Below are 27,925 nucleotides of genomic sequence, written 5' to 3'. Positions count from 1 at the left end.
CTGCACAATGGCACCATCTATACTTTCTCTCCATGAGCGACCCACAGCTAATATACCTTCCTTTTCCTCCAAAGGCGAGAGATAGTTGGAGTGGTGGAGCCTCTGCCTCATGATGAGACATACTGTGATCCTGCGTGTCTGTTCCATGTGGCTGAAGATTACTCGTTCATCCGGTGACAGTTTTCTTCTGTTTCACTTCTAGAATTTGTAGACAGAGTGACAACTTTAATATCTCTGTCTCCATTCACCTCCCCCTTAGAACCTCAAAATAGATGATCAGTTTCAATTCTTTGTAACTGAACATGACGTATGGAGTTCAACAAAAGTTACATGAGATCCTTTTCTCCATGAACAGGGAATTTATAGTCTCCTTGGGAGCAATAGAAATGTTTTTGTTTGTCTCCTTGTTACTGGCAGAGTTCAGGGGGATTATAATAGAGCATTTTTAACTTGAAGTCCCAAAATCTATGTTCTTCACCCATTAGCTCCAGATCTTGAATTTGCTGAGTCTCAGTTTCTTTATTTGTAAAGTAGAAATAATATTGTTGATTTGCCAGAAGGATCAATTTTGGCATAAGTTATGTGAAAAGGCTATAAATCGGTAAAACACAATACAAATGTGAGCTCACATTTAACAAGATAATGCTGCCTTTTTATCAGCTGATACATAAATGCAAGTATGATGAGTCTATAGGGTTTGTGTTTGGGTCTTTCTTGAGTGAAAAGAGGTTTAACTGATACTTCTTTGGTTACTGGGGCCTCAAAATTTAAATATATGTCCCAGTCTATGACTTAACCACAGAAACTACACACGGGACAGCTCTTTTCTTTTCCTTTATCTCTTTTATAGGTATTACACGAGGACCATTTATCAATTCCAGTTTCATGAAGCCCTTTGTAAAACAGCTAAGCATGAAGGTGCCCTGTTCAAATGTGACATCTCAAATTCCACTGAAGCTGGGCAGAGGCTGCTGTAAGAGATGCTTCAAAAACACTGAACCTCTCATCCTATTTAATGTTACTCATTTCCATGCCTAGGTTTGAATTTGATTTCTTTGTTCTAAAAAAGAAAATTTGGGGACTCAAAATGTCTTCATCCATGAATTAAATGTTTGTTTTGTGATCACACAGGAACCTGGATCATGTGATGGCTAGACAGGCCACCTCCTCTCCCCGTGTCGTAACTACAGAGCTCTCTTTGTAGTAACCAGGGGGAGGAGAGATTGAAAGATGAATACATCGTTTACCATGCCTTCTTGTCTTATTTGCCAGGAGCAAACTTAGTCAAACCAAAGAGGAGTAACCATAGGTTGTACATGTAAACAGATGTACATCTGGAATCCTTCCAAAGGCACTGAACCCACCTCCCCCAGCATTTTTTTTTTTTTTTTAATGTAGCCAAATGCTGAGCCTTGGAAAATCAGAACCCTGGACCTTAGCATTGGAAAGTATTGTGGGGATAAAGACTATGGATGTAAAACCCCTGCTCAACTACTTTGAGCCCTTGTTTACCTGGCTGAAAGAGCAGAATAAGAATTCATTCGTGGGTTGGAGCACGGAATGGACTCCATGTGAGTAGATGGCGTTGACACATTTCTAATGGCCCTTTTTCTGCTTCCCTAGTCCTCGCTGGCCCTAGTCTCATGGGACTTACACAGTTGAGTGTGTTCTCCCTCTACTTATCCCCTGTACTGTGGTGGCAGATGCCATTTTCTCTGAGAGGAAACACATTTGTTGAGCACCTACTGTATATCTGACACAGTGAAAACTTCCCCCCTCTTGTTTTCAATCTGCTTTACTAGCCCCATATTTAAAATAAAAGAGTCTAACACTGTATGTGGTTAGTGTTCTAACCCACTGTATGTGATTCCTGCTCTTCAAAGAAAGGCAAATATGTTTAATGATTTTAATGCAATCCCCTCTTCTTTCTGGCAGTTACATTCATATTTCTAAACAGCTTGTTTATATTGTCATTTCCCCATTGCTCAGTTTTAGAAATACACTTCTGCCTACTCTTCTGCCTCCATTTCCTATTCTCCCAATGAAATTTAACATAATTTTTAGTAAAGAAATTATCAATATTTGCGTCATTATACCTGCAGAACCAAGTAATATACTATTTTATATCTTTTTTAATGTAGCTTTTTGTTTGTCCTGAAGTTTCTATTGCTTCATTTTTTTGCATACCTAATTTGCTGTCCATGCTATCTTCTTCTTCTCCAACTATTCCAACGTATCTATTCTTTTCAGTTTCATTTTTCCTAAAGAACTCCCTCTTAGAGTCCTCCTGTCTCAATCTGGACCACAGTTTTCATCCTGAGTCATCGCTTTGCTGCTGTCCTGGGTTGAATCCACTCCTTCCTGGATTCCATGTCTTCTTTCATGAATTCCCTCCCGTTTTGCTGCAGCACGGCCTCCAAGTGACTTTCTAAGCAAGAGCTCATGGGGTAGGAGCATCAGCTGTTCCCCTAAGTGGCTATAACCAGACCTAGACTTTCATTTTCCTTGTTTTCAGTCCAGTATCTTCTTCCACTCCCTGCTGTACCCGAATCCCAGGCCTCTCCTGGATTCTCTGGGGGGTCTCTACTGCCTGTGTGTACACATTACTCCATGACTTCCTGACCCTTGAGAAAGCATTTACCACTCCTCCATAACTTCTCATTTTCCAAAGGAGTGTTTATACCTTTAAAAAATTCCTTTACTATCACTTTACTGGGGTCTTGGGAAAGGAAGGAAATAAACACACATGGTCAATCTGCTGTCTATAACAACAGTCTGTTATTTCTCTTTAATCAGATTCTGACCAAAGCATCAAAGTGAGGATAAGCCTAAAATCAGCTCTTGGAAAAAATGCTGTGAGTATTCTAGATAGCGTATCTATAACTTTCAGTGCATTCCCTTATTTACGGCACAACAAGCCCATTTCAGGGCAGTGAAAAGATGAAAGGGCACATGGGTCTCTTAAAAAGCCCTAGATTCTGGCCTGTGGCATTTGAGTTGGTTTTTTCAGTAATACATTCCTTGTTGAATTGGCTATGCCTCTATTTTCCTTGTGACTCTGAAGGTATTATGAAGATCAGTGAGAAAACATTTAAAGTATCAAATACCTACCCTCCCAATTCACTCTGATCACAGTTACTTGTATTTTTAAAATATATATATATATATATTTATTTGGCTTTTCTGAGTCTTAGTTGTGATGTGTGGAATCTTTAGCTGCAGCATGCAAACTCTTAGTTGTGGCATGTGGGATCCAGTTCCTTGGCCAGAAATTGAACCCAAGCCCTCTGCTTTGGGAGCCTGGAGTCTTAGCCACTGGATCACCGGGGAAGTCCGCATTACTTGTATTTGAGGAAGAGGACATGTTTATATTTTTAGAGACTGCTTTTAGAAGTATTGTAGGCAGTTTGGCTTTGTTTTGTCTTAGTCAATCATCTAGGTACTAGAAGCTTGTTTTAATCTTAGACCCCAGCCTTGGACCTGCTTAATCAGAATCTGCGCTTTAACAACCCTCCAGGTGGTTTGTAGACACAATAAAGGCTGGGAAGCAACAAGTTAGACCACTGTTTCTCAAGCCTGGCTGCACACTGGAGTCATTCAGGATGTTCTTTAAAATATTAATGCTTCAGTCCCATTCCCAGAGATTCTGACTTACTGCTCTGAGGTGTGGCATGAAAACCCACTCCATTATTCTTCCCTGGAGAATTCCATGGACAGAGGAGCCTGGCGGGCTACAGTCCATAGGGTCACAAAGAGTTGGACATCACAGAAGTGACTTAGCATGCATGTATCTGGCATCAAGTCATCAAAGTTCCCCGGGTGATTTTGATTACAGCACAGTTTGAGAACCACTGAGGCAGAGATGCATTTCTGGACAACAAAAAGTTTTACAGAAAATCAGATTACTTACACCTTCATGTGAATTACTTTAATCAGCTGTTGCTTTCTCCTAAACACCTGCCTCAGGTTTATCCAGTTTGAAGCAATTTGTTTTGGGGAAAAAGGAGAGGAGAGGGTTGCCCCAGGCAGATGGAGATCAAAGGCATGGATGGAAGTGTGGCACCCAGGAGGCTTTGCAGGATTAGAGAGCAACCTGGCATTACTGGATAAAACAGTCCAAGGTGCTACAGAAAATTGTTCTTTTCACTGGATAGAGTCAAAGATTGCATTTCTACCCCCAGACTTTTCTTGGGAAGTTAACTATTGTCCAAGGCTCCACAGTAGTTGTAGTGTAATTTTCATATATAAGCAAAACATCTAAATATAAATAACATGTCATCGTTGTTGTTTAGTCACTAAGTGATGTTTGACTATTTGTGACCCCATGGACTGTAGCCTCCAGGCTCCTCTGTCCATGGGATTCTCCAGGCAAGAATACTGGAGTGGGTTGCCATTCTGTTCTCCAGGGGATCTTCCCAATCCAGGAATCAAACCTGGTCTCCTGCATTGGCAGGTGGATTTATTACCACTGAGCACCCAAGGAAGCCTATAGTAGGAGTAAAAAATGAAGATTTAAGAAACAAATATAAAATGGAGGTGTATCACTTCTCAAACTCTGAAAGTTCAAGTTCCTATTTCTTAGCAATCATTGTCTCTGGGGTTATTTTTCCTTCTGTCCTATTTTTATTAGCTCTTCCTTGGACTGATAAAATTTAATTTTAATTGAAAGTGTCCAGTAGATCAGGATTCTTTTCAATTATCTTCTTTTTTCTTGACATGTTTTTCCCCATGTTATCTTTCCATGCAGTGAGGGATTAGTAAACAGTCTTCAGAGGGGTTGGTGGTGTAATATTCTGAGGCCCATTCACAGAGCAACAGGCTGCTTTGATGAGAGCGGAGTTATACTTTTAGCCAGAATAACTGTCCAGTTCAAGCTACTTCATAGCAAAGTCCTCCTGGATCTTTGATACTATTTTGAGAACTTAGCCTTTACTTTTTTAATATAGAAATAATAACCAGAATATTAGTGCCCATGTTCAGTTCAGTCGCTCAGTCGTGTCTGACTCTTTGTGACCCCATGGACTGTAGCACGCCAGGCTTCCCTGTCCATCACCAACTCCTGGAGCTTGCTCAAACTCATGTCCATTGAGTTGGTGACGCCGTCCAACCATCTCATCCTCTGTCGTCCCCTTCTCCTCCCGCTTTCAGTCCTTCCCAGCATCAGGGTCTTTTCCAATGAGTCAGTTCTTCGCATCAGGTGGCCAAAGTATTAGGGTTTCAGCATCAGTCCTTCCAATGAATATTCAGGACTGATCTCCTTTAGGATGGACTGGTTGGATCTCCTTGCAGTCCAAGGGACTCTCAAGAGTCTTCTCCAACACCACAGCCATATTAATATTATTATTACTATTAAAATAACTTTCCCAATACTTGAATGGTATCAATGTAGCAATCCTTTGAAATCTTTTTTTAAACAGCTAAAATTTTCTTTTGAAAATGTAACATTTTCAAATTGAAGTATAGTTGATTTAAATTGTGTTTCAGAGGCACAGAAAAGTGAATCTGTTATACACATACATATATATTTTGTCAGATTCTTTTCCCTTATAGGTTATTACAAAATATTGAGTATAGTTCTCTGTGATACACAGTATGCCCTTGTTGTTTATTTTATATATGGTAGTGTCTGTCTGTTAATCCTAAATTCCTAAGGTTCTCCTCCCCCCTTTCCCCTTTGGTTTTTCTATGTCTGTGGGTCTATTTGTTTTATAAATAAGTTTCTTTGTATCATTTTTTTTAGATTCCACATATAAGCAATATCTTACGATATTTGTCTTTGTCTGGCTTGCTTCACTTAGTATGATTATCTATAATTGTTTTTCCTAAAAGGGGGAAGAGAGGCAAGCTTTGATGATCTCTACTGCCATCTACTGGAGGAAAGGGTGAATTATTTTTCTCTTTGAACAGGTTTTTCCTGGACTACACAAATTTTACCCAAGCCATTGGTTTAGCACTGGAAAAGAAGAATTACCTTGTTTACAAAAAACTATTTTTTTCCTTTGAACTTGAAGTTTCTTTTTCTTTTACACTTACACATATCTGAGAACTTACTATAAAAATAGTAAAAGGTCAGCATACTTGTCTACAGTATATGGATGTTTTAACCAAAACCAATGGCACACATAACTCCCATCTATAAACCTGCCCTCGGGTGCTTATTTCAGCTTACTTTAAGTTAAATTCAAAGGACCAGTGAGCCCTGTGGTTCTTAAAGCGTTGGTGCTGGACCAGCAGCGTTAGCACCACGTGGGAGCTTGTTAGAGATGCAGATTTCCAGGTCTTCTCTGAGGCTTGGGCCCAGGATTCAGTGATTTGACAAGCTCTCTGGGTGATGCCAGTGCACACTGAAGTTGGAGATCACTGACCTTATGCAGAGCTAGAATCTTTGGCATATTAGACAATTTAAAATTAACACACGTCGGGAAGTCCCTGGTGGTCCAGTGGTTAGAACTCTTAGCTCTCCCTGCTGAGGGTTGTATTCAATCCCTGGACTGGGAACTAAGATCTCACAAGATCCCACAGGATGTGTGGCATGGCCAAAAAAAAAAAAAAGCTTGTGGAATATCAGGTTTTAATGACCCCATGATCTCTACTGAGCAGTGTTTTTGTTGTGAATTTGCAGTATGAATGGAATGACAACGAATTGTACTTCTTCCGGTCGTCTGTGGCATATGCCATGAGAAAATATTTTTTAAAGAAGAGAAATGAGACCATTCCTTTTGGGTGAGTTGATGTGCTGTGCTCTCAATGAGTATTTCCCTTACTCTTGGATCAGAAAGTTTTATGCTTCAACTTTTATTCACGTGAAATTGAGAAAAACCTCCTAACAGCTATTAAACCTCATTGCTGTCCTGGAATTAGGGCCACCATTTTTTAGGGATGCTTGTGACTTATTTGACTTGTAGATGGAAGAGCTTTGTTATTATTAAATGGCCCTCTCCTCACCTCTTCCCCTCTACCTTCTCTCCTCTCCCTTTCTTTTCCCCAAATGCTCTCATTCACCCTCAGCACTGAAAACAAAAGGCAGAAATCTCTGCTTTCATTGAGCTTGTATTCTAATGTATCTGCTTAGTGTGTGTATGTGTTATAGACAGTCAACAAAATATATAAGTGAAATATAGTAGAATTTGATGGTGATAAGTGCTAGGGAGAACAGTTCAACAGGAAATGGGCAAGGGAGTGCTTGCTGGTTGTTTGTCTCTCTGTGTGTGTGTGTGTGTGTCTGTGGTTCCATTTTAACTAAAATGGTCAAGAAAGACCTTGTTAGTATTTGAACAAATAGCTGAAACAGGAGAGAGAGTCAGAGGTGCAGACCCTGGGGGAAAATGTTGCAGCTTGAAAAATAGCAAGTAGAAAGATCCCGAGGAACAAACATCCTTCACTCATTGAAGGAACAGCAAAGAGGCCAGTGTGGCTGGAGCGGAGTGAGCTAATAGAAGACAAATGGGAGATGCGGTCAGGGCCAGACTGGGCCGTGGGGGTGGAAAGGCGAGAAGAAAGTTTGTGTGTGCACCTCCAAAGCCATTCTAAGGCCCTTGGCTTTCCTTCTGCATGAGAAACGCTCTGAACCACGTGATCTGCCTTGGGTTTTTGCTTTGTTTTTTTAGTAAACATTCGTTGTTTTATTTATTTTTGGCTGCACTGGGTCTTCATTGCTGCACGTGGGCTTTCTCTAGTTGTGGCAGGTAAGGGGCTACTCTTCATTGTTGTGCACAGGCTTCTCATTGTGGAGGCTTCTTCTTGCAGAGCATGAGGCATGTGGGCTTAGTAGTTGGGGCTGGCTGGCTCTAGGGCACAGGCTCAATAGTTGTGGGGCACAGGCATAGCTGCTCTGTGGCATATGGAATCTTCCTGGACCAGGGATCGAACCCCTGTCCCCTGCATTGGCAGACAGATTCTTATCCACTGTACCACCAGAGAAGTCCCTGCCTTGCATTTTATTAGGATCAGTCTCATCAGCTGTGAGAGCACAGTCTTGTCACATCCTACTATAAACCCCACTCCTCACCCTCACCTGTGGGGGCAACATGACGAGTTTTGCCAGGAGGGGCACGGTTGGAAGATATCGGGGCATCACCTCTGTCCATGGAAGGGAGCCATCGCTGCCCGCCGTGTTGTTTATCACAATCCTGGGTCACCAGTGATTCCTCGCTGATTCTTCTGCTGCTTTGTTTGAAATATTTCTAACACTGAAAAAAACTGTGGTTCTTATATGGAAGCAGAACCAATCATGCCAAGACTTGCTCTCACACCTTAGGGAATTGCGTTCATGTGCTTTGGGCAGTGTTAAGGTTATTGGGACAGTTACATCCTTCCATGACGAGCCCTGCTCCAGGGCTCTCCTCTCTACCCTGTGATTGTCCCCCCATCTCCAGCAGAAGAAGTCTTCATTCTCTTCACAGCGTCCTCTGTGCCACCAGGGAAAATGTTTCTTTTGTTTCTCCACAGGGAAGAGAACGTGTGGGTGAGTGACAAGAAACCAAGAATCTCCTTCAAGTTCTTTGTCACATCACCTAACAATTTGTCTGACATCATCCCTAGAACTGAAGTTGAAAATGCCATCAGGTGATATTTTACTTTCAAATGTAGGATAGAAGGGTGAGGGGGTCCCAATGCAACAACAGTAATGAATGATTTGTGTGTTCCTAAAGGTGCCAGGCACTGTTCTGAGTCATTTGAGTGTTTTCCCTCATCTTAAAAACTTGGGTTTTAATTCCAAAAGGATCTCATAGCAAGAGGATTGCCTTCATTGGGTTTCTCCAAATGCAGGTCCTTAGACAAAGATTTGAAAGTAAGTAGTTTAGTTGGGAAGTCACCTCAGGAAGAATGGATTGAGGAGTGTGGACAGGAGACAGAATGGAAGGAAGGTAACATGACACGTTATGAGCAAGTTACCACTGTGGGCAGCTAGAACTCCATTCTGCTGGGAATTCTGGGAGATGGTGTGGAACATGCACCTGAATTGTCCCATCAGAGCTGGGGTATTTATTCACCACTTCCCACCGGTCACTGGTTGAGAACTGTGTACAGGGGACAGTAATTCCCCAGCCTTACTGGCCTGCAGATAGGGCCTAATCTTGTAACCTGAGAATGCTCTCAGGCAAAGGCAGCAGATCCTGGCTGAAGGAAGTCTAACCAGCATGCCAGGAAAATGGTAAATGCAGAGGGTACATGGGCAGGTGTCGCCATCATCGCTGTAGAGACTTTGATGCAGAATTCATTTAACCAAAGTCTGAAACAAGGCAGGCAGGGACAAGATTCCTTAGATATTAAATAAGTAAGTGTTAGTCGCTCAGTCATGTCCCGACTCTTTGAGATCCCATGGACTGTAGCCCACCAGGCTGGATAGATGTTGATCTATCCAGAAAAAAAGAGAAGAAAAAAAGGCTTAATATACCGTTGCTATGGGAAATGCTACTAAGTGGCGCTCTTGAGCTGCTCGTCATCTTTAGAAGAAGACCCAAGACTTGCTGGGCAGAGTTGGCCTAGAAAATCTGGCTTAGTGGGGTTTACAACCCAAGCATGCCCAGCCTCACTGGCTGCCTCCACAAGACTTGTCTTGGGGGAAAGTGCTAGCTGAGATCATCACGAAGGAGCCCAGCGCTCCTGCAAGCTCTGGGGAGTCCTCAAACTTCTTATTTCCAGAGTGACAAGACTCTTTCAGGTGGAGGTTGTGGGGGGTTATATGGCTAATGCTGCCTGGATCTCTCTCTCTCTCTGGCTGGACTCTTGACTTCCTGACCTGCACTCTATTCAATGGCAGGAGAATGGGATACCAGACACTTTGGTTTTCAATCTGAAATACTGAACATTCCAGTTTTTTGTTTTAAAAATAACCTTCATCCTTTTTTCCTCTATAAAATTCAGCCATATCCCAGCCCAGTGCTAGAGAATTTGGCAAAGGCTCCTTCCCTGTGTTCCTCCCCAGAACTGCATTTATTAGGATGTCAACACCTTTTATGGAAAATGCAGCTGTTGAGACTTGTGTATAGGGCCTGATTCATTTGTAGAAGAGGTGGATCCAATTGTCCTTTTCCATTATTTGATATAAAGTCATTGTAGACATACCTCGGCAGAAGGGAAATTCTTACCAAATGTGCAACTTTGCCTTTACAACACAGTAGTCACAAATGAACAAATGCCAGCCATCTGCACATTTCCACACTTGCAACCTCATTTTCCAGTGAAGCTGTTTCTAAACCTAATTTAGGATCACACAGTATGAAAGAGGTATGATTGTTAAAACTCAAATCTGTCAGTGAACCTGGTTATTGACTTTGATTTCACTGCTTCTTTGGATAAGCCTTATCAAATCCTTTTGGAGACAGTGATATAGGCAGTAAATAACTGCACTGTTTTCTTTTGCCTGAGTGTTTTGCTTTTGGGAATAGGTTGTCCCGGTACCGTATCAATGATGCCTTCCAGCTGGATGACAACAGCCTGGAGTTTCTGGGGATTCAGCCGACGCTGGGACCCCCTTACAAGCCACCTGTCACCATATGGCTGATTATCTTTGGGGTCGTGATGGGAGTGGTAGTGATTGGTATTGTTGTGCTCATCTTCACTGGGATCAGAGATCGAAGGAAGTAAGTGACCTTTCTTGAACTTATCTATCCTAAAACAGAACAGTTTCAGGAAAACTAACTGGAAAATTTGCAGTAAGTGGTAGGTTGTACAAGCCAATTACATATGTGGACAGTTTCACAGCTAAATATTCTTATGCACCCCCTAGAAGTTTACCAGATTTCATCAGCACTTCGCCATCCTAGCAGGCCCCAACATACAGGAGAGTTCCAGCCTGGGGTTTACTACTGGTATGCCCCAGTAAACTCCATCCTGGCCACAGCATCATTTCCCTACTGCTAAAAGGCACTTTAAGCTCTGCAGTGGTGAGTGAGCTCAGTGGGGATTACCCTTACTGAGGAGTCCTCCTTGGTCTAGAAGTGATCCTAGAGAATGCATTAGTGATGGATTTGAACTGTGAAATCGTTCAAGAATGAGCTCTGAGATTTGCTCCAAACTGCTATGCTTGAATCCTCTGCATCCCTCCTTCCATGGCCCAGATGCCTTACTATACCCTCAGTTCATGAGTCAGGCACCCTCTAAATTGTTCTTGAGTTGAAGATTCAAGTTCACTGCAGATTTAAATCACCAGAGGCGTGATGTATAGTTGTGCCCTGCCACTAGATTTGTTTTCTGATCTTGAGATAGCATTTACTTTTGTTGGGCTTGTGTAATTGAGGTTAATCATATTTTATAACACCTAACAAAACTCTTTGCACACATTAGGTTGTTTAAATGTGTTCTTTAATTTTTATATGCACTAGTCTGTTTTGCTCAATTTTCTTCACTATATTATTTGTTTCCACAAATAACTTCATTTTTAAAATTAGGCATTGACAAAAATATATTCACATAGTAAAAATGTTTTAAATACAAAAGGATACATAGAGTTTCCCTGTCACTCTTTGCTTCCAAGTTCCCTTCCTAAAGCTGACAAAAATTATCAGTTTAAAAAAATTTTTAAAAAATTGTGTAGTTGATTGACAATGTTGTGTTTGTTTCAGGTATACAGCAAAGTGATTCAGTTATACATACACATGTATCTATTCTTTTTCAGACTCTTTTCCTGTAGAGATTATTAGACAGTAGAGTTCCCTGTGCTATATAGTGGGTCCTTGTTGGTTATCTATTTTATACGTAGTAGTGTGTATCTGTTGATCCCCAAGTCCTTATTTATCCCTCCCCTCCCTTTCCAGTTTGGTAACCACAAGTCTGTGACTCTGTTTCTGAAAAATGCATATTCCAAAGTTCATTCATCAAAGAAATTCTTTTTGGGCTCCTCCTTCCTGCTATACACTGCATTAATAGAAGCTACACAGAAAAATAAGACAGCTTATGCATTTCTTACATTAATGTACTCAACAATTGTATAATATATAGCAATGTAATTATGTTCATGTATATAGAAGACAGAGATTCAGAGAGGACAAGAACCCTTCTCAAGTTTGCACAGCTAGTAATGCATGAAGATATACGCTCAGTTTTTAAAGCTGGTTGTTGTAGTACAAAGCGGGCCTATCCTGATCTTCATACTTTGGAAATTGGTAATTTAGTAGGGAAGTTTTTTTTATAATGAAGTGATTGGTTAAATGACCCCTGAGTTCCTAAAAATAATAATAATGGTTAATATTTATTGGAGATTATAGGCCGGATACTGTGAGTACTCTGCCAGCATTATTTCACTGAGTTTGCATATTTGCCATCATTTTCTGAATAGTTAGACTGAGGCACAGAGGCCCCCGCTCTCAGACTTCAGAGCTTATACCCTAACCAGTCTCCTACTCTGCCAACCATCATGCCAACTGATCATCGGGCTAAAGAAGTGAATTCAATGCACTCTGGGTGCCCATAGTCCATTAAAAGGAGACTGGTATGCAAATGAGTACAGGTGGTAAGATGCTAAGATGGAAAAGATACCTGGGCCATTGGAGTCCAAGGGAGGCCGTGTCACTCTAGGATCATGATATTAAGGTGAGTTCACTTTATTTAACAGGAAAAATCAAGCAAGCAGTGAAGAAAATCCTTATGGCTCTGTGGACTTGAATAAAGGAGAAAATAATTCAGGATTCCAAAATACTGATGATGTTCAGACTTCGCTTTAGAAAAATCTTTTTTATTTCCTCTTGAGATGATTTTATTGTGTGTAAATATTAATTTCACAGTACAGAACATAGGCAATTATAAGAATGTCATTAAATGTCAAAGCTCTGGCTCTGTTCAGGAAAAGCTGTCCAAGAAGGCATGCCTGGGAAGAGGGCATCTTCTTTTAGACTTGTTTCTGCCTCAGGACTTGACTTCTGTTTCCTTAAAGAGATGTTTCTGTTTGAGAATAGAGACAGTATGCCTTTGGCCTCACAGGCTGTTCAGGGGTAATGGAAATGGAAATTTCTGTTGTGTTGCTGGAGATGGCAAAAAAGGATACATGGCAGGAGCAAGTGTGTGGAATCTGGACCGATGGCTCTTAAGGACGCACCTGTGAATGGATGGAGCTGCGAGGTGGAGTGCGGCATGCACTGTTCACTTGGGTTTAATTCAAGTGTAAAGGAGGACATGCTCTCTTCACGTTAACTTAATCTAAGTACTCTAGTGATTCCCCCCAGTCATGATTGGACCAGAACATGCCTTCTTCACAGTGACAGGGCTACAGAAGAGAGAAGAATCCAGAGAGCCGTTGGAGGACGTTGCCTTTTTACTTTCAAGCTGCTTGGCCACCGTCTTTCTGACAACATCACACTAGCCCCAGGGGCCTCCCTGAACCCCCTTCTGAGCTGCCATGATAGAAACTTGCTTCCATTGCTTTCTAATTGTAAAGTGCATGGGGACCCCAACTGCATGTCACTTCTGAAGTGCGCTCCCAATCGCTTGAATCTTCTGTATTTGCCCATAATGTTTGAGTAGTGCTGAGCACAAAGCTCACGAAGACAATAAATACTTGATTTACACACTCCGGTGGTCTCGTGTGGACTTCTGTGCTTGGCCTTCCGTGGATTTTCTCTGCTTTTCACTTCCAGGGACAAAGCTGCCTGGGTCTCCCGACCTCCCACATGTCTTGAAATGCATCCCAATATGTTCAGTTACTTTATTGTATAAAGTGATTATGTTCAATAAAATCAGTTGAAAAGAGTTGTGTTAAGAGCATCTACACTATTAGGTTAGGAGCCAAACCTGGTAATGCTTTTACAAATCTCAGAGCCCCCAGCCCAGTTCTGAGCACTGAATCCAATACAGACCTGAAAACTGGTATAAAATGGATTATGTAGATTAAAATATCCAAACTCTACCTATCAGTTCACTTTATGTGGTGACCAGCATACTGAAGAGTAACTTAGTCAAGTAAGAAGAACTAGCAGCTTGTGCTCAAAAGACTAGAACTTCCAGCTCGCTTTTAGGGAAGGGCTTTTAAAGGCAGCATTAGGGGTGAGGGTTGTAGGGTGCCTGATCAGCTTGTGGATATTTTTCTGATTGGCTGATGGTGAGGTAGCTTGGGTGGTATTTCAAGAGTCAGCATCATCAACCTTCTGGTTGTAACCGGTCTGCGGTCTATTGGTCGTCAGGATGCAGTTAAGTTCTTCCACCTGGTAGGGATTTTGCTGCTGCTGCTGCTAAGTTGCTTCAGTCGTGTCTGACTCTATGCGACCCCACAGACGGCAGCCCACCAGGCTCCCCCGTCTCTGGGATTCTCCAGGCAAGGACACTGGAGTGGGTTGCCATTTCCTTCTCCATGCATGAAAGTGAAAAGTGAAAGTGAAGTCGCTCAGTCGTGTCTGACTCTTCACAACCCCATGGACTGCAGCCTACCAGGCTCCTCCATCCATGGGATTTTCCAGGCAAGAGTACTGGAGTGGGGTGCCATTGCCTTCTCCAGGTAGGGATTTTAGTATCTGCCAAACAGCTCAAGGACATGGCTCAGGATATTACCTGTAACCCTTGAGGAGGAACTAAATTTCCTTTACTTTGCTTTATGGCTAAACTATGATCATTTTGTCTTGATTGACTATTTTTCTTTGTTTCTGCATTTTCTCTTTTGTCTTATGAAATTTGCTCTTTAGAATGCAGTAAAGGTCTAGGAAGCTAAAGATTTTCGACAAACAAGAGGCAGGGTGATGGGAAAAGGGGATCTGTCCCCAGGAAGGTCCCATAGAGTCCTGCTCAGTTTCATCTTTAGAAGATCAAGTATATAAAAATAAGGAGAAGAAAGAAAAACAGCCTTTGGGGTTGGGGGGGGGGGACCAGGAAGACCTAGTTTGGGTATGAAAAATCTTTCTCAGGGGGGCATTAAGTCTGTGGTGCAAGTCTCTGGTGGATGGAATCAGAGCCGCAAAGACTGGCACCCACTCCTGACAATGGGCCTGTTGAGGGGGAGGGGCCCTGTTATTTGTTCCTTTTCTCTTGGGGAGGAAAGAACCTGGCACACAGTACCTGCTAAATAAATGCTCACTGAACATATAAATGCCCTAGTGGTTATTTCAAAAGTTCCATGAGATTTGTGTGCCTCTGTTAAGGAAAAAAAAAAGGAACAAATAACCAAGAACAATCATTCACAATAGCTGAGGGGGAGTGGAATGAGGAATGGTGTGAATGTCTCTTAAGGGAGATTGTTAACGTCTATCTAGAAAACAGTAGCGTCTTTTTACTGTAATAGAGCCCTTCACATAACCTTTCTCTCTCCCTTCTTGACATTACAGACATGACAATGACGGACTCCAAAACGATGAAAACCTAAGGGTTCAGCAGCAGGCCATGAAGGCGGACATTCCCAGAACAGTTTGAAAGCTACAGTACCTTTTAGTAATAGTCATGAGAAGCTAAAATAGGACTCCTGTACTTCTGTGTCAAGATAGAAGACGGAAAGAGAAAGTTCAGTTATCAAACTAGCCAGAAGTCCCCGGGCTCCAGACTTGAGGATTTTAAATGGTTACAGTAGGCCTCTCTTATCCCCAGTTTCACTTTTGGTGGTTTCAGTTACCTGCGGTCAACCACTATCTGAAAATATTTAGTAGAAAATTTCAGAAATAAACAATTCATAAGTTTTAAAGTGATGAAATCTCGTGACGTCAACTCTGCTCCCCCAGGATGCGAATTGTCCTTTTGTCTGGTGTGTCCCGCCCGTTAGTCACTTAGTGGCCGTAGTTATCAGATCTGCTGTCACAATTTCACTGTGCTGTGTTCAAGTGACACTTGTTTTACTTAATCCTGGCCCCAAAGTGCCAGAGGAGTGATGCTGGTGATTCGGAAATGCCAGAGAGAAGCCCTAAAGTTTTAGTTTCCTTTAAGCGAAAGGGTGAAAGTTCTCAATATGGAAAGAAAAAAATGAATGCTGAGGTGGCTGAGATCTATGATAACAACAAATCTTTTATCGGTGAAATTGTGAAGAAAGAAGAAATTCATACTAGTTTTGCTGTCTCACATCAAACTGCAAAAGTTACAGCCGCAGTGCATTAAGTGCTTAGTTAAGATGGAAAAGGCATTAAATTTGTAGTTAGATATTTTGACAGAAAGAGAGACCACATTCGCATAACTTTTATTACAGTATAATTTTTCAATTTTATTATTAGTTATTGCTGTTAACCTCTTACTATGCCTAACTTATAAATTAAACTTGATCATAGGTATGTATGTATAGGAAAAACATATTATATATGGGGTTAGGTATTATCCTTGGTTTCAGGTATCCATTGGGGGTCTTGGAATGTATCCCCTGCAAATAAGGGCAGAGTACTATAGAAAGCAACAATCTGATACAAGACCATGGTTATAGTTGAGTTGAAATTGATAATAGTTTGAGCATAAGGAAAAAGGCATCAAGTTTTACCTTAGCATCTTTAAAAGTTGTCTCTGTGACACATAGTTAACATATTATTGAATAATGCTGTTTAACTTCAGTTGTATATTTGTGTACATGATGACATAAATCCATTGTTCTGATTTGGATATCAGATGAGAACTGTATCATTTGATTTGAATATGGAACACCTAATGGTGCCCACCACATAATGAGGTCCCCTAGGGCAGTTTGGACTGACTGCACAGAAATATCTAGGAGGTTATTAAAAATACCAATTTTCAGGTTGCATTCAGACCTGCTGTACCAGAATCTCTGGGGTAGTTCCTAACGAACCTGTGTTTTCATAAACTCTCCATTTGATTCTCATACATGCTAAAGACTGAAACCATTGAGACATGAAGGCAGGTGTCATCATTTCTATACTTGTTAATAGCATATTTAATTATCATGATAGTGGTGATATTAAGAAAACAACAAATATCCAAAAAGTAATTTTTCATTTCTGCTCAATCTTAACACATAATATACATCCTCTCTATTTTGCAATCAGAAAATGTGCTTCTGCTATAGGCTGGGAGGTGTAATATTAAGAGAAGCATAAACAAAATTACTAACTTGACCTAAATATCAAGGAAATCTTTTGTTTCCTACCTTGTTGTTTTCTAGATAATAGAACAGACAAAACAGCACACAGAATACCATTAAGAAAAACTAGCTAAATTACAACATCTGTGCTATGCTGCTTTCCTTAAAAAGAATGAAAATGTTGGCCAACATTTATACTCATTCTCATCAGATCTTCTCATTTCTTCTTCAAGGCTTGTCTTTTTCCCGAAGTGGTTCAATGGACGATAGGAGCTGCTGAAATGTGGGACGCTTTTCTGGAAGCTAGATAAAAGAAAAACCCAATGGTTTAGCTTATGAGGGTTCCGATTTAAAATAAACTATGTAAAATATTTGTACCTCAGTCCTAAAACTAGCAATTTTTAAAATGTGGAAATGCCATAAACATTTCTTCTAAAGAGAAAACAAATAGAGCCCTAAGAATTGGGAAAGAAAAATAAGAGTATCTTTATTTGCATAAGATACGACTGCATACCTTGAAAAACCAAGAGAATTAAAGATAGAACAAACCCAAATAACAAAGGAATTCATCAGGAGAGCAGTATATAAAATTAACTGACAAAATCAGTAGTCTTCCTATATATATACAATAACCAATTAGATATACTGGAAGAGAAAACTCCATTTATAATAGCAACAAACCCCAATAAAATACTAAAAAAAAAGTACCCCCCAAATGAGGAAAACTTTAAAATCCTGCTGAAAAACACAAATGTAGAATTGAGCACATAGAAAATAACACTGGTTGTCTTTGAATAGGACACATCAATAACATAGAGATGATGAACCTCCCAAGTTAGAATACAAACTCTTCCAAATATGAACAAACTTGTTTTAAGCTCAACAAATTGATTATCTAGTTTGTGGATTTTTAAATATGCAAAATAGCTAAGAAAACTATTCAGAAAGAGACACAACTTAGCAACTAAACCGCCACCAGGAGTAAAGGAAGTAGGGCTGTTTCTGAGTGGGAAAATAAAATTATGACTACAAAAAGTGATAAAGAGTTTTGTGGAAAGTGGACACTGGGAAAAGAGTTTTGTGCATGGCCAAGATTGACTAAGTTCCAAATAAAATTTAACTGTAAATGAATTTAAAAGTAAGCTGGGCTTCTCAGGTGGTGCAGTGGTAAAGAATCCTCCTGCCAATACAGGAGACGCAGAAGACACGGTTCGATCCCTGGGTGGGGAGGATTCCCTGGAGAAGGAAATGGTCACCCACTCCAGTATTCTTGCCTGGAAAATTCCATGGACAGAAAGGAGCCTGGCGGGCTCGAGTCCATGGGTTCACAAAGAGTCGGCCATGACGGAGCAATTCAGCAGAGCATAGCCACAACTAAGACTCAACACAGCCATAAAGAAATATGAACAAAATGGTTGGCACCTACAGTGCTGGTTTCAGATCACAAACACCTGCGAGCAGGGGCCCAGGGCCATCGCCACCTGCTCTGTAGCAAGCGTGCGCATGCTCAGTCGCTTCAGTCCTGTCCAACTCTTTTGTGACCCCATGGACTGTAGCCCTCAGGCTCCTCCGTCCATGGGATTCTCCAGGCAAGAATACTGGAGTGGGCTGCCATTTCCTTCTCCAGGGGATCTTCCAGATTCAAGGACTGAACCACATCTCCTGTGTCTCCTCTCTTGCAGGCCAACTCTTCACCACGGAGCCACCTGCAAAGCCCCTGGAGCAAGCGCCTCCCCTCAGAAGCGCTCCTTCCGGTGGTGACACAACAAGCCCCCGACGCGCCTGCGCCCCTGCCCACTCCCCTGCCCCCGGGGGGCACTCGCCTCGTGCCAGCAGCTGTACATGATGTGGTAGACGGTGTCCGACGCCAGCTGGGGCCGGTAGAGCCGGTGGCCCTGGGAGACCTTCACGACCACCTGCGAGTTGTCGTACAAGTCGTAGGGCTGCTTCCCCAGGCTGAACACTTCCCACATCAGGATCCCTGCCCCGCGGCGAGGGCGGCCAGCCGGCAGAGGAAAGAGAGCCACGTCAGAATGTACAGTTTGTCACGTGAGCTTCACGCCCGCGTCACGAAGGCTCTGGGGCAGAGCCTGGGTCCCTGGGGGAGGAGTCCCAGCAAGAAGGGCAGGGTAGGGAGGATAGACCGGGCTAGCCCTTCTGGAGCCCCAGCCCTCTTATTCCTGCTCCCTGAGGCCCCGACGCCCATTCTCGCTGGGAAACAGGGAGGCGGCCTGGGTCGCTGCAGGGGGAGGTCCCTGGGGTCAGGGCCCCTGGGCTGCTTCAGAGAGGTGGCGGCCTGGTGGAAGCCACAGTGACAGCCCCAGCTTCAACCCTTAGAGCAAGGCGTGGAAGTCCCCACCCTTTCTCTCTGCCTTGGCAATAATTTCCTGGCACACACACATTACCTTTGGGTGGAAATTTAAGATAAAGTCGTGGACAACTTTCCTGCTTTTCTATTGCCTCAGTCCTCTGGAACAGTGGTTCTCCCCCTTCTTGGCACTAGGGACCCATTTTGTGGAAGACAATTTTTCCCCGGGACCGGAGAGGGGGTGGGATGGTTTTGAGATGTTTGAAACGCATTATATTTATCATGCACTTTATTTCTAAGCTAATGCTGCCACTGATCGGACAGGAGGCACCGGGTCTCTGCCCTGGAGGTTGGGGACCTTTGTTCTAGAATACTTTGTGGATCAGGTGTCCTTTTGAGAATCTGCTTAAAACCATTGGCTTCCCCTCAAGACAGTGAATGCACAGAATTTTCTGACTCATTTTCTGGAAGTTCACAGAGTGTTTTCTGGAAGTATCCAGAGTATGGCGGACTCCAGATTAAGGAACCGAGCTCTGGTCATGGTGGGCAAGAGGGTGGCATCTGGGGCCAGTCAGACATGGCTTTTGAGGCACAGGTTTGCCACTTACAGGGTGGGAAAGCTTCTTAGCCCTTCTCAGTTCTGCTTGCCCGTCTGTAATATGTGGATATTTGCGTGTCACAAAGTTGTCATGAGGATTGAATAGGATAAAACACTCGGAGCACTTAAAGGACACGGGGAACATTTTAAGCTCTCTAAATGGTGGCCATTGTGCTGTCATACTAGCCACGCCAGGGAATTCCAGCAGTCAACCAACTTCAAAACCTTGGAAAACCAGAAATATGTAAGAAGGGAGAAAATTGTTCTAGAACTATAACTGAAGTACTAACTTCAAAACTTCTTTGACTTTTAGGGCTACAGATTTTATGTAAAATATTTATAGTCAGGCAGTATTACAGTTTGTGGGGACTGTGTGTGTGTGTTTTAAACGTTCTAAAAGAACCATCCAAAAATTTGTTGACTCCTTCACAACTCTCCAGAGAAGGCAATGGCACCCCACTCCAGTACTCTTGCCTGGAAAATCCCATGGACGGAGGAGCCTGGTGGGCTGCAGTCCACGGGGTCTCGAAGAGTCGGACACGACTGAGCGACTTCACTTTCACTTTTCACTTTTCACTTTCATGCATTGGAGAAGGAAATGGCAACCCACTCCAGTGTTCTTGCCTGGAGAATCCTAGGGACGGGGGAGCCTGGTGGGCTGCCGTCTATGGGGTCACATAGAGTTGGACACAACTGAAGTGACTTAGCAGTCACAACTGTCTCTTGGAAGCAGGTCCACTTATCTCAAGAATAATATCATTGCTTAAAATATTTGTGGGGCTCCTCTTTGAGAATTGCTTTCAGAGGTTCTGGTTTATTTTGAGTATCCTTACTAGGGTCAGATTATTTAAGAATGAATTTAGTTTTTGGAAGCAGCCAGAAAATATTTGCAGCCAAATTCTGACACATAAAAGGTAAGCAATTGACCTGGGTAATACAATTTTTGGTCAAAAAGCAGTTGTGACTATTACGGATTCTGATTTTTTTTTTCTGAATAAGAAATTTTTATTAACTTGAAAACAAACTATTTGCAGAGTGTTATGGGTATGCAGATTAACCTGATTAATTGCCCTTCACACTCCGGAAATATCTTTGTACGGTATTCAGTCAGGGCTCTGGGGCCACCTTTAAGGGGCAAAGTAGTGGCTTGGCTGCCTGGGGTCTAAGCTCCTTCCTGGTCTACTGGAGACATTCTGATTTCATCTATTTGTACACTGGGACTTTGACTAAGATAAATTTTAAATAAAATAATTTTCTGACAGTTGGAGTGGGGCGGGCCTGGATTCTTATTTTTTTAAATATCTTTTATAAGGCATATGAATTGATACAAAGAGATTAAAACTAAATTTGACAAGTTCATCAGCACAAAATGACATCAAGTTTTCACTAAAATGCTCTTTGTGGTTTTTCCTTTTTCTGTATATTTCTTGGAATTTTTTTCACAATGAATAATATCACTTTTATAAAAGGAAGAATTATTTTAAAAGATTATCACATAGAAAAATAAATGGATAACTAAATTTTCCTTTCTTCAGACAGTCTCAGTTGTCATGTAGAAAGTCAAATTGTACTTATGGACTAAGACAGGCATGAAATAGTTCTCAGTTGTATTTAATATATTCCATAACCTTATGATAATTTGGAATACTTATCCTGGGCCCATCTGACAGTGATTTTAAACAAGCCTGACATTCCTACTGATGTGGAAAAATACCAGAATATCTACAGAATCACAATTTAAAAAGAACTATCTCTGTTTTCTAATTGCTGCTGCTGTTTATTTGCCAAGTCGTGTCCAACTCTTTGTGACCCCATGGACTGTAGCCCACCAGGCTCCTCTGTCCAAGGGATTTCCCAGGAAAAATATTGGATTGAGCTGCCATTTCCTCCTGCAGGGGATGTTCCTGACCCAGGTATCAAACCTGTGTCTCCTGTTTGGCAGGCAGATTCTTTACCACTGAACCACCAGGGAAGCAATTTTGTAATTATGTTTACTTAATTTCAATGCAGATCTTTAATAAAATAGGGAGGGCCACACAGTAAGTTCACTAGGTATGAAGGTCATGCAGCCTCTGTGGCAGTTACTGCTGCAAGCGCAAAATCAACCACAGACAATACATAAACCATATGTACAGAGGACACGGCAGCACTCCAATAAAACTTCCCTTACAGAAACAGGCCACTGGAAATGGTCCTGCGTCATGGTTTACTGACCCCTCATCTAAATGATGAATTTTAACAAAGACGCTAGCTGAAATTGGGATGGGCCAAAGAAAGTGCTAACTCATGCTCCGCACCCCCCCAAATTGGTCAACTCAGAATAATGGTTATCATGCCACTTTCATGCAGAAAGCTGATGACTTCGTTTTAAGCCCTTCAATGTTTTATACTTCATGAAAACTGGGTTTTAGTTTTCCGTGACTCCTTTTTGAAAACAAAATCTTCAGTGCAAAAAGCTTTTAGTCCTTTTGATTCTTATGAGGAGGTGTTAGCAACACGCCAATTATACAATAAGTGGCAGACATCCTAACACCGACCCAAGAAAGGGTCACCATCATCGGCTTCAATCCCTTGCTTATCTCTGGGTATACAGGTAATTTTGTAAGTGCTCAGAGGGTTTGCTGAAAATGGATGTTGCTGCTATGTGGTTTCCTATTGTGGAAGCCAGCTTGTGAAATGGGTCTCATGTGGCCACATTCTTACCGAATGCCCATACGTCTGACTTGCTGCTGTATTTGAAGTAGTGAAACACCTCTGGGGCTGACCACTTGACTGGAAACTTTGTTCCCACGGAACTGACATACTGGTCATCAAGAACATACCTGTAGGGGAAAACATTAACACAGCCCTTACGCCACTTGGCTGTACCAAGTGGGAAGCCCTCTGCTGGCCGATGCAGGACTTGCAGCCATCCAGTCTCAGCCGAGGGCCTCGATTTTCTGGATCTTTCAGTTTGTGAGCTTAGCTAGAGGCTGCTTATGACTTGTAAGCATTTTAAAAATTGATATCTAGTTTTGAAAATACCAAAATCTGAATGCAAAGTATTTGGTAAATATAAAATATTTAAAAAAAAAACGTAAAAGTGAAATCACTCTGAATCCCACCCCAAGGATAGTCATGCTACCACTTAAGATACATTTTTGCTTGTACTTTCCAATCTTTTTTTCTATATATAATTTGAACAAAATTGGGTTTCTGTTGTACTGAGGTTTGCTTTCATTTTTCCTTTAATGGCATATTGAGAACATTTCCCTCATGGTTACGTTTTCTTCTGCAGCATCATGTTTAATGGCTGAATAGTCTTCCCTCTTACGGATTAATGTAATTTGTTTAACTGTGTAAATTGCTTCTAATCTTCTGCTGTTGTAAGCAGTGATGGACAACAATATCTTATGATGATATCAAGATGATAAAAGTATATGCTCAAGGATATGCAGTATACTTTTGTTTACAATATTTAGGGGTTCCAGAAGAGGAGCAGCTTTTCATAACGAATTTTGAAGAAAACTTAAAAAAAACACACAGGTCTTCCTATGGTGTTTTTAGGGACATGTTTGCTAAATATAGGGCTGGCTTTGGTCAACTCTTCAGATCTCTTTGAAACTATATTATCCCTCCTCAGAATTACATGTGTTTATGTTGAATTGGCACAACTTTATAGCTGTATTTTGTCTCAATGGCAGGGACATCTGCTTGCCCTCTAGACTCAACTGTGGGCATTTTGAGGGCAGGGATTAACCCATTTATATTAGTATCTCCCACAGGGCCTAGGCATTAGGCACTCAATAAATGTTTGTTGAATGGAAAGGCTACCAGATGTGTCTTCATTTCCTGTATAAAACCATGAAAATTGGCTCTGAGGCTTAAATAGTAAGAAGATTCAGAATTCAGGAAATGGAAGATTCTTCTTAAACTGCTGTCACAATCAAGCTAATTTTTCAAATCCTAAAGTGTTGCTAGAATGCCAAGAGAATCTGAGTCTACTGCCTTACCTGATGCTACAGAAAATTTAATAAAAGACAAGAAAAATTTTCCTAGTGTTAATGCTGTGACTATTTGAGCATATAGTATTAAGAAAAAACCAGAATGGGCTAAAGGAGCCATCATACACACACACACACACACACTCTCTCTCTCTCTCTCCCCCCCCCGGCCCCCCCCCGCCCCCGCCACAAATCAAGGCTTTTTAAACTTTTCTTGTTTTTTTTCCTGGCTGTAACGGTTATATTTGAATATTTAGGATCTTTTGTGGATTTATTTACGTTTAGAAAATATTTATCAAGGTTTTGAAAGAATTAAGAGAGCCTAGGGATAATTTCTGAAGAACAATTCTATTTTTATCAGTGAAGAAATGAGTGTTCAGAGGTAGTATGAGTGAGGAGATCCAGGTTTCTGAGCCCCCAATTCAGAGCAGGTTTTGTATTCCCCATTTAGATGTGAATGGAAATCCCTCTTTCACTGGTTGCCCTTTTGGAACTGGCTTACCTCGTCATCCCAAAGTCAGAAACCTTCACAGAGAGATCACTGTCTACCAAGCAGTTCCGAGCAGCCTTTAGAGGGAAAACAAAATTACCAATAGTGAAAATGGCCAAAGATCCCCTGACATCAAAATCACACATTCTCCTTCTCTTTGGGACAGTTGTCAGCAAAATCTAAGATATCACAATCCCAAATGCTGTATTTAAAAGGAAATATCTAGAGTATAGATGTTGTCTTTTTTTCCTTTGCAATTTTCAATCTTTCAAAATGAAAATGTGCTCACAGAAGTATTTTCCCTTAAGCATTCATCCTTGTCAAACAGTATGAGAGGTATTAGACATAAAACAGAGAACCTGAACTCATCAACAAGAAGGGAAAAATCACGTCTAGGGGTTCTCTCTCCATTGCTAGGACCCTGTGTGTTAACGGGTGCTTCGAAGGCGTAAATGCAGCACTGAGAATCCAGAATGCACCGGCCTAGCGTGCGTGGCACGTTTGGTGTTTAGCACCAAAAAATCTCTAAAGATCAATCAATATCAGTGCAAATCAAACAGAATACTCTCCATACCCACCCTGACTCAAAGATGCATGCATTTCATTTCTTATATTTTCAGTTATCGTATTAAATTATTGCTTTAGCACTAAATCCTTCCTGGAGTAAAGGTTAGCTTGGTTTAAGTGGTTCTGGGAAACACTAAATTGACCAGTCTTTCCTTTGCATCTGTTTTCCAATATACTACAACCTAACTACATAGACTTTGATGGCTTCTTTAGAAATACTTTCTATACTTGAAGTATTATTTTGAATTGTGATTTTTATCACAAAAGTGTCATATGCTTAAGCAAATGAGCAAAATATTGGTTGGTCAGAAAGTTCATTTGGGTTTTTTTGTAACATCTTATGGAAAAACTCAAATGAATTTTTTGGCCAATGCAATGTAAGTGAAGATGCTCTCTTTGCTGTCCCTCCCAATGGCCCCATTGCTGGAGACGGGAGCTGGAGATGGCTTTCTTTCCTTACCAAGTCCCGATGTATGAATTGGTGGCTCTCCAAGAAGGCCATGCCTTCACAAACATCATAGCACATTTCTAAGAGCTGGGAGGGTTCAAGTCTTTTTCCATGACTCTTCAGGTAACTCAGTAAGCAGCCATTGGTTATATATTCAGTCACTATGTATATAGGGTATCTCTTTGAACACACTCCGTAGAATTTCACCAGCTTGGGATGGTTGAGTTTCCTGGAGACAACAGATATTCAAAGTTCAATACTGAATTTCCATACACCATTTTCCAGATGTCCTGAAAAAGAATCACTGTCAGATTTTGTTTGTTTTGATTTCTGCCCTTACACTGGAACAGAAGAAAGGGGAAAGTTTAGGATCTGATTCTGGGAGCATTAGCCTTTGGAGGCAGAAAAATGCTGGCTGCTATTGGACACTGACAACCTCAGCATCCATTAAGCTGCTCTGGGTGCTTGTTCAACTTTCCTGCAGAGAATCAGGGAAGCAGTGGTCTGTCTATTACCTCAGAAATCCTGCTTAGTCTTGTAGCATCTCGAGAACTTCTATGACTGATTTGGAGGAAGCTATATCCTAAGAGCAGTCACTTCCATTTTAAAGCATCTAACTTTGATGTCTAAACATTTCATTAAAGAAAAAAAGAATATGAAGGTAAAATGAAAGCAGTTGTCATATTAGAGATGTGAGATTAATTGTGATTTTCCATTCTTTTAAAAAAGCTTCATTTTGAGTTATTATGGTGTCATTTTTTGTTAATAGATTTAGAAAATGGTAACTACATGACAAGGGCTTCCCAGGTGACTCAGTGGTAAAGAGATCCGCCTCCAAGCAGGAAACATGGGTTCCATCGCTGGGTCAGGAAGATCCCCTGGAGAAGGGCATGGCAACCCACTCCAGTTTTCTTGCCTGGAGAATTCCATGGACAGAGGAGTCTGCTGAGCTCCAGTCCATGGGGTCACAAAAGAGTCGGACATGACTTAGCAACTAAACAACAACAACAACCGCATGACATAGTACTTCTAGTAGGTCCTCACAGCTATTATGATGTTCATCAATTACTCCTTATGTAGTTGACCTGCTTTTATCAATTAACAGGATGATTCTTTTTTTCTTTTCCATTATGGTTTATTACAGGATGTAGAATATAGTTCCCTGTGCTATACAGTAGGACCTTGTTGTTTATCCATTCTATATGTAATAATTTGCATCTGCATTTGCATTTTGCATCCCAAATTCCCACTCCATCCCTCCCATTTCCCCTCCCCCCTGGCAACCACATGTCTGTTCTCTATGTCTGTAAGTCTGTTTCTTTTTCACAGGTAAGTTCATTTGAGTCACATTTTAGATTCCACATATAAGTGATATCATATGATATTTGCCTTTTTGTGTCTTCACTTAATATGCTAATATCTAGGTCTATCCATATTGCTGCAAATGACATTTTTCATTTTTTATGGCTAATATTCCATTATATATTCTATGATATGTGGACTCTTGATTCAGACCTTAGAGATGTTAGGGACAGTCCTGTTAGCATGAATGTCCTCTCAAGATGAGGGCTAAACAACAATTCCTTAGAAGAAACCTACATCATGGTCTGGGCCTCCTGGAAGAATTCATCTTCTGACATGGAGCCCTCCTTGATCATCTTAACAGCAACATCATACTGCCCCTTCCACTTGCCCAGATGGACCACTCCAAATTGGCCACTTCCCAGCTCCTTCAACAGGGTAATCTCTTCACGTTTCAGTTCCCAGACTCCTAATAAAGCAAGGCAGGCAACTCTTTAGGATAAGAATAGAAGGGTTTGAGGCTAACAGCTTCTCAAGTGACTTCCTCTGCAGTGAGAATTTAATATTGACAACATGAAGAACAGCAAGACTTTTTTAAAAAGTTGCTCACTTAAAAAAGAAAACTGTTAGTTATGTGATCTTATGACCTGTTAAACCACATGACAATGCCACCAGAACAGTATTGTTCCTGAAGTAGCTACAATTAGTGACAAGAAAGATTAGAGTTAAAAAACCTTTACACCCAGAGGTATGTTGGAAAGACTTGATGTGTCTAGTGCCCTTAGCTTGGTGAAATAACATTGCATTTTCTTATAAAACAAATTGAACTCTGATCCGGGAGGGTGTCATTATTGAAAGTAAATTTACTGGGGGAAAAAAAGGAAGACAGGAAGCAGATCCCTGTTCAGATAGTGCCAGGGAGGGCCTCAGCTCTAATATATTCATTCATTTTCTTGAACAAACTAAAATCTTTGTGTCCTCCCAACCTAATTTTGTAATCTCCCTAGCATACCAAAAAGATGGATCCACTGCCTGTCCTTTCTTATTCTGGGATTCTGTGCCTGATCATGGGGCTAGTTTGCAACCTTGTGTACTTAGGATAATGACAGTCTCCCGGATCAGAGTTTAATTTGTTTTATAAGAAAATGTAATGTTATTTTACCAGGCTAAGGGTACTAAGCATAGTAAGGATTCTTTACCGCTGACCCACCAGATATATAATATATAAACATGTATGTATATATACATATAAATATATATATTTTTAAACCAAAAAATACAGGAGTTTAAGAGCAC

General features: G+C 41.3%; 2 protein-coding genes across 4 annotated transcripts in view; one reads left to right on the top strand and one right to left on the bottom strand.

Annotated features, from left to right (window-relative positions):
- Positions 1-13,508, top strand: part of ACE2 (angiotensin converting enzyme 2) — a 45,615-nt gene extending 32,107 nt beyond the window's left edge. The window contains exons 12-19 of the mRNA XM_043458543.1: positions 75-173; positions 851-973; positions 1,399-1,571; positions 2,797-2,855; positions 6,623-6,723; positions 8,449-8,565; positions 10,392-10,586; positions 12,557-13,508. Of these exons, the coding sequence (XP_043314478.1) occupies positions 75-173; positions 851-973; positions 1,399-1,571; positions 2,797-2,855; positions 6,623-6,723; positions 8,449-8,565; positions 10,392-10,586; positions 12,557-12,665 (976 nt within the window). The 3' untranslated portion in view covers positions 12,666-13,508. The remainder of the gene's footprint in view (positions 1-74; positions 174-850; positions 974-1,398; positions 1,572-2,796; positions 2,856-6,622; positions 6,724-8,448; positions 8,566-10,391; positions 10,587-12,556) is intronic.
- A 2,435-nt stretch (positions 13,509-15,943) lies between these two features.
- BMX (BMX non-receptor tyrosine kinase) overlaps positions 15,944-27,925 on the bottom strand; it is a 44,622-nt gene continuing 32,640 nt past the window's right edge. For 2 of the 3 annotated variants that reach the window (XM_043458542.1, XM_043458541.1), the window contains 6 exons: positions 26,927-27,098; positions 25,340-25,556; positions 24,325-24,389; positions 22,543-22,661; positions 18,757-18,914; positions 15,944-17,236 (listed from right to left, as the gene is read on the bottom strand). In XM_043458542.1, the coding sequence (XP_043314477.1) occupies positions 17,162-17,236; positions 18,757-18,914; positions 22,543-22,661; positions 24,325-24,389; positions 25,340-25,556; positions 26,927-27,098 (806 nt within the window). In that variant the 3' untranslated portion in view covers positions 15,944-17,161. The remainder of the gene's footprint in view (positions 17,237-18,756; positions 18,915-22,542; positions 22,662-24,324; positions 24,390-25,339; positions 25,557-26,926; positions 27,099-27,925) is intronic. The other variant, XM_043458540.1, reaches the window with a different exon arrangement.

The sequence above is a fragment of the Cervus canadensis genome, chromosome X (genome assembly GCF_019320065.1).
Source record: "Cervus canadensis isolate Bull #8, Minnesota chromosome X, ASM1932006v1, whole genome shotgun sequence".
NCBI lineage: Eukaryota > Metazoa > Chordata > Mammalia > Artiodactyla > Cervidae > Cervus > Cervus canadensis.
This window is presented reverse-complemented; position numbering and strand designations above follow the sequence as displayed.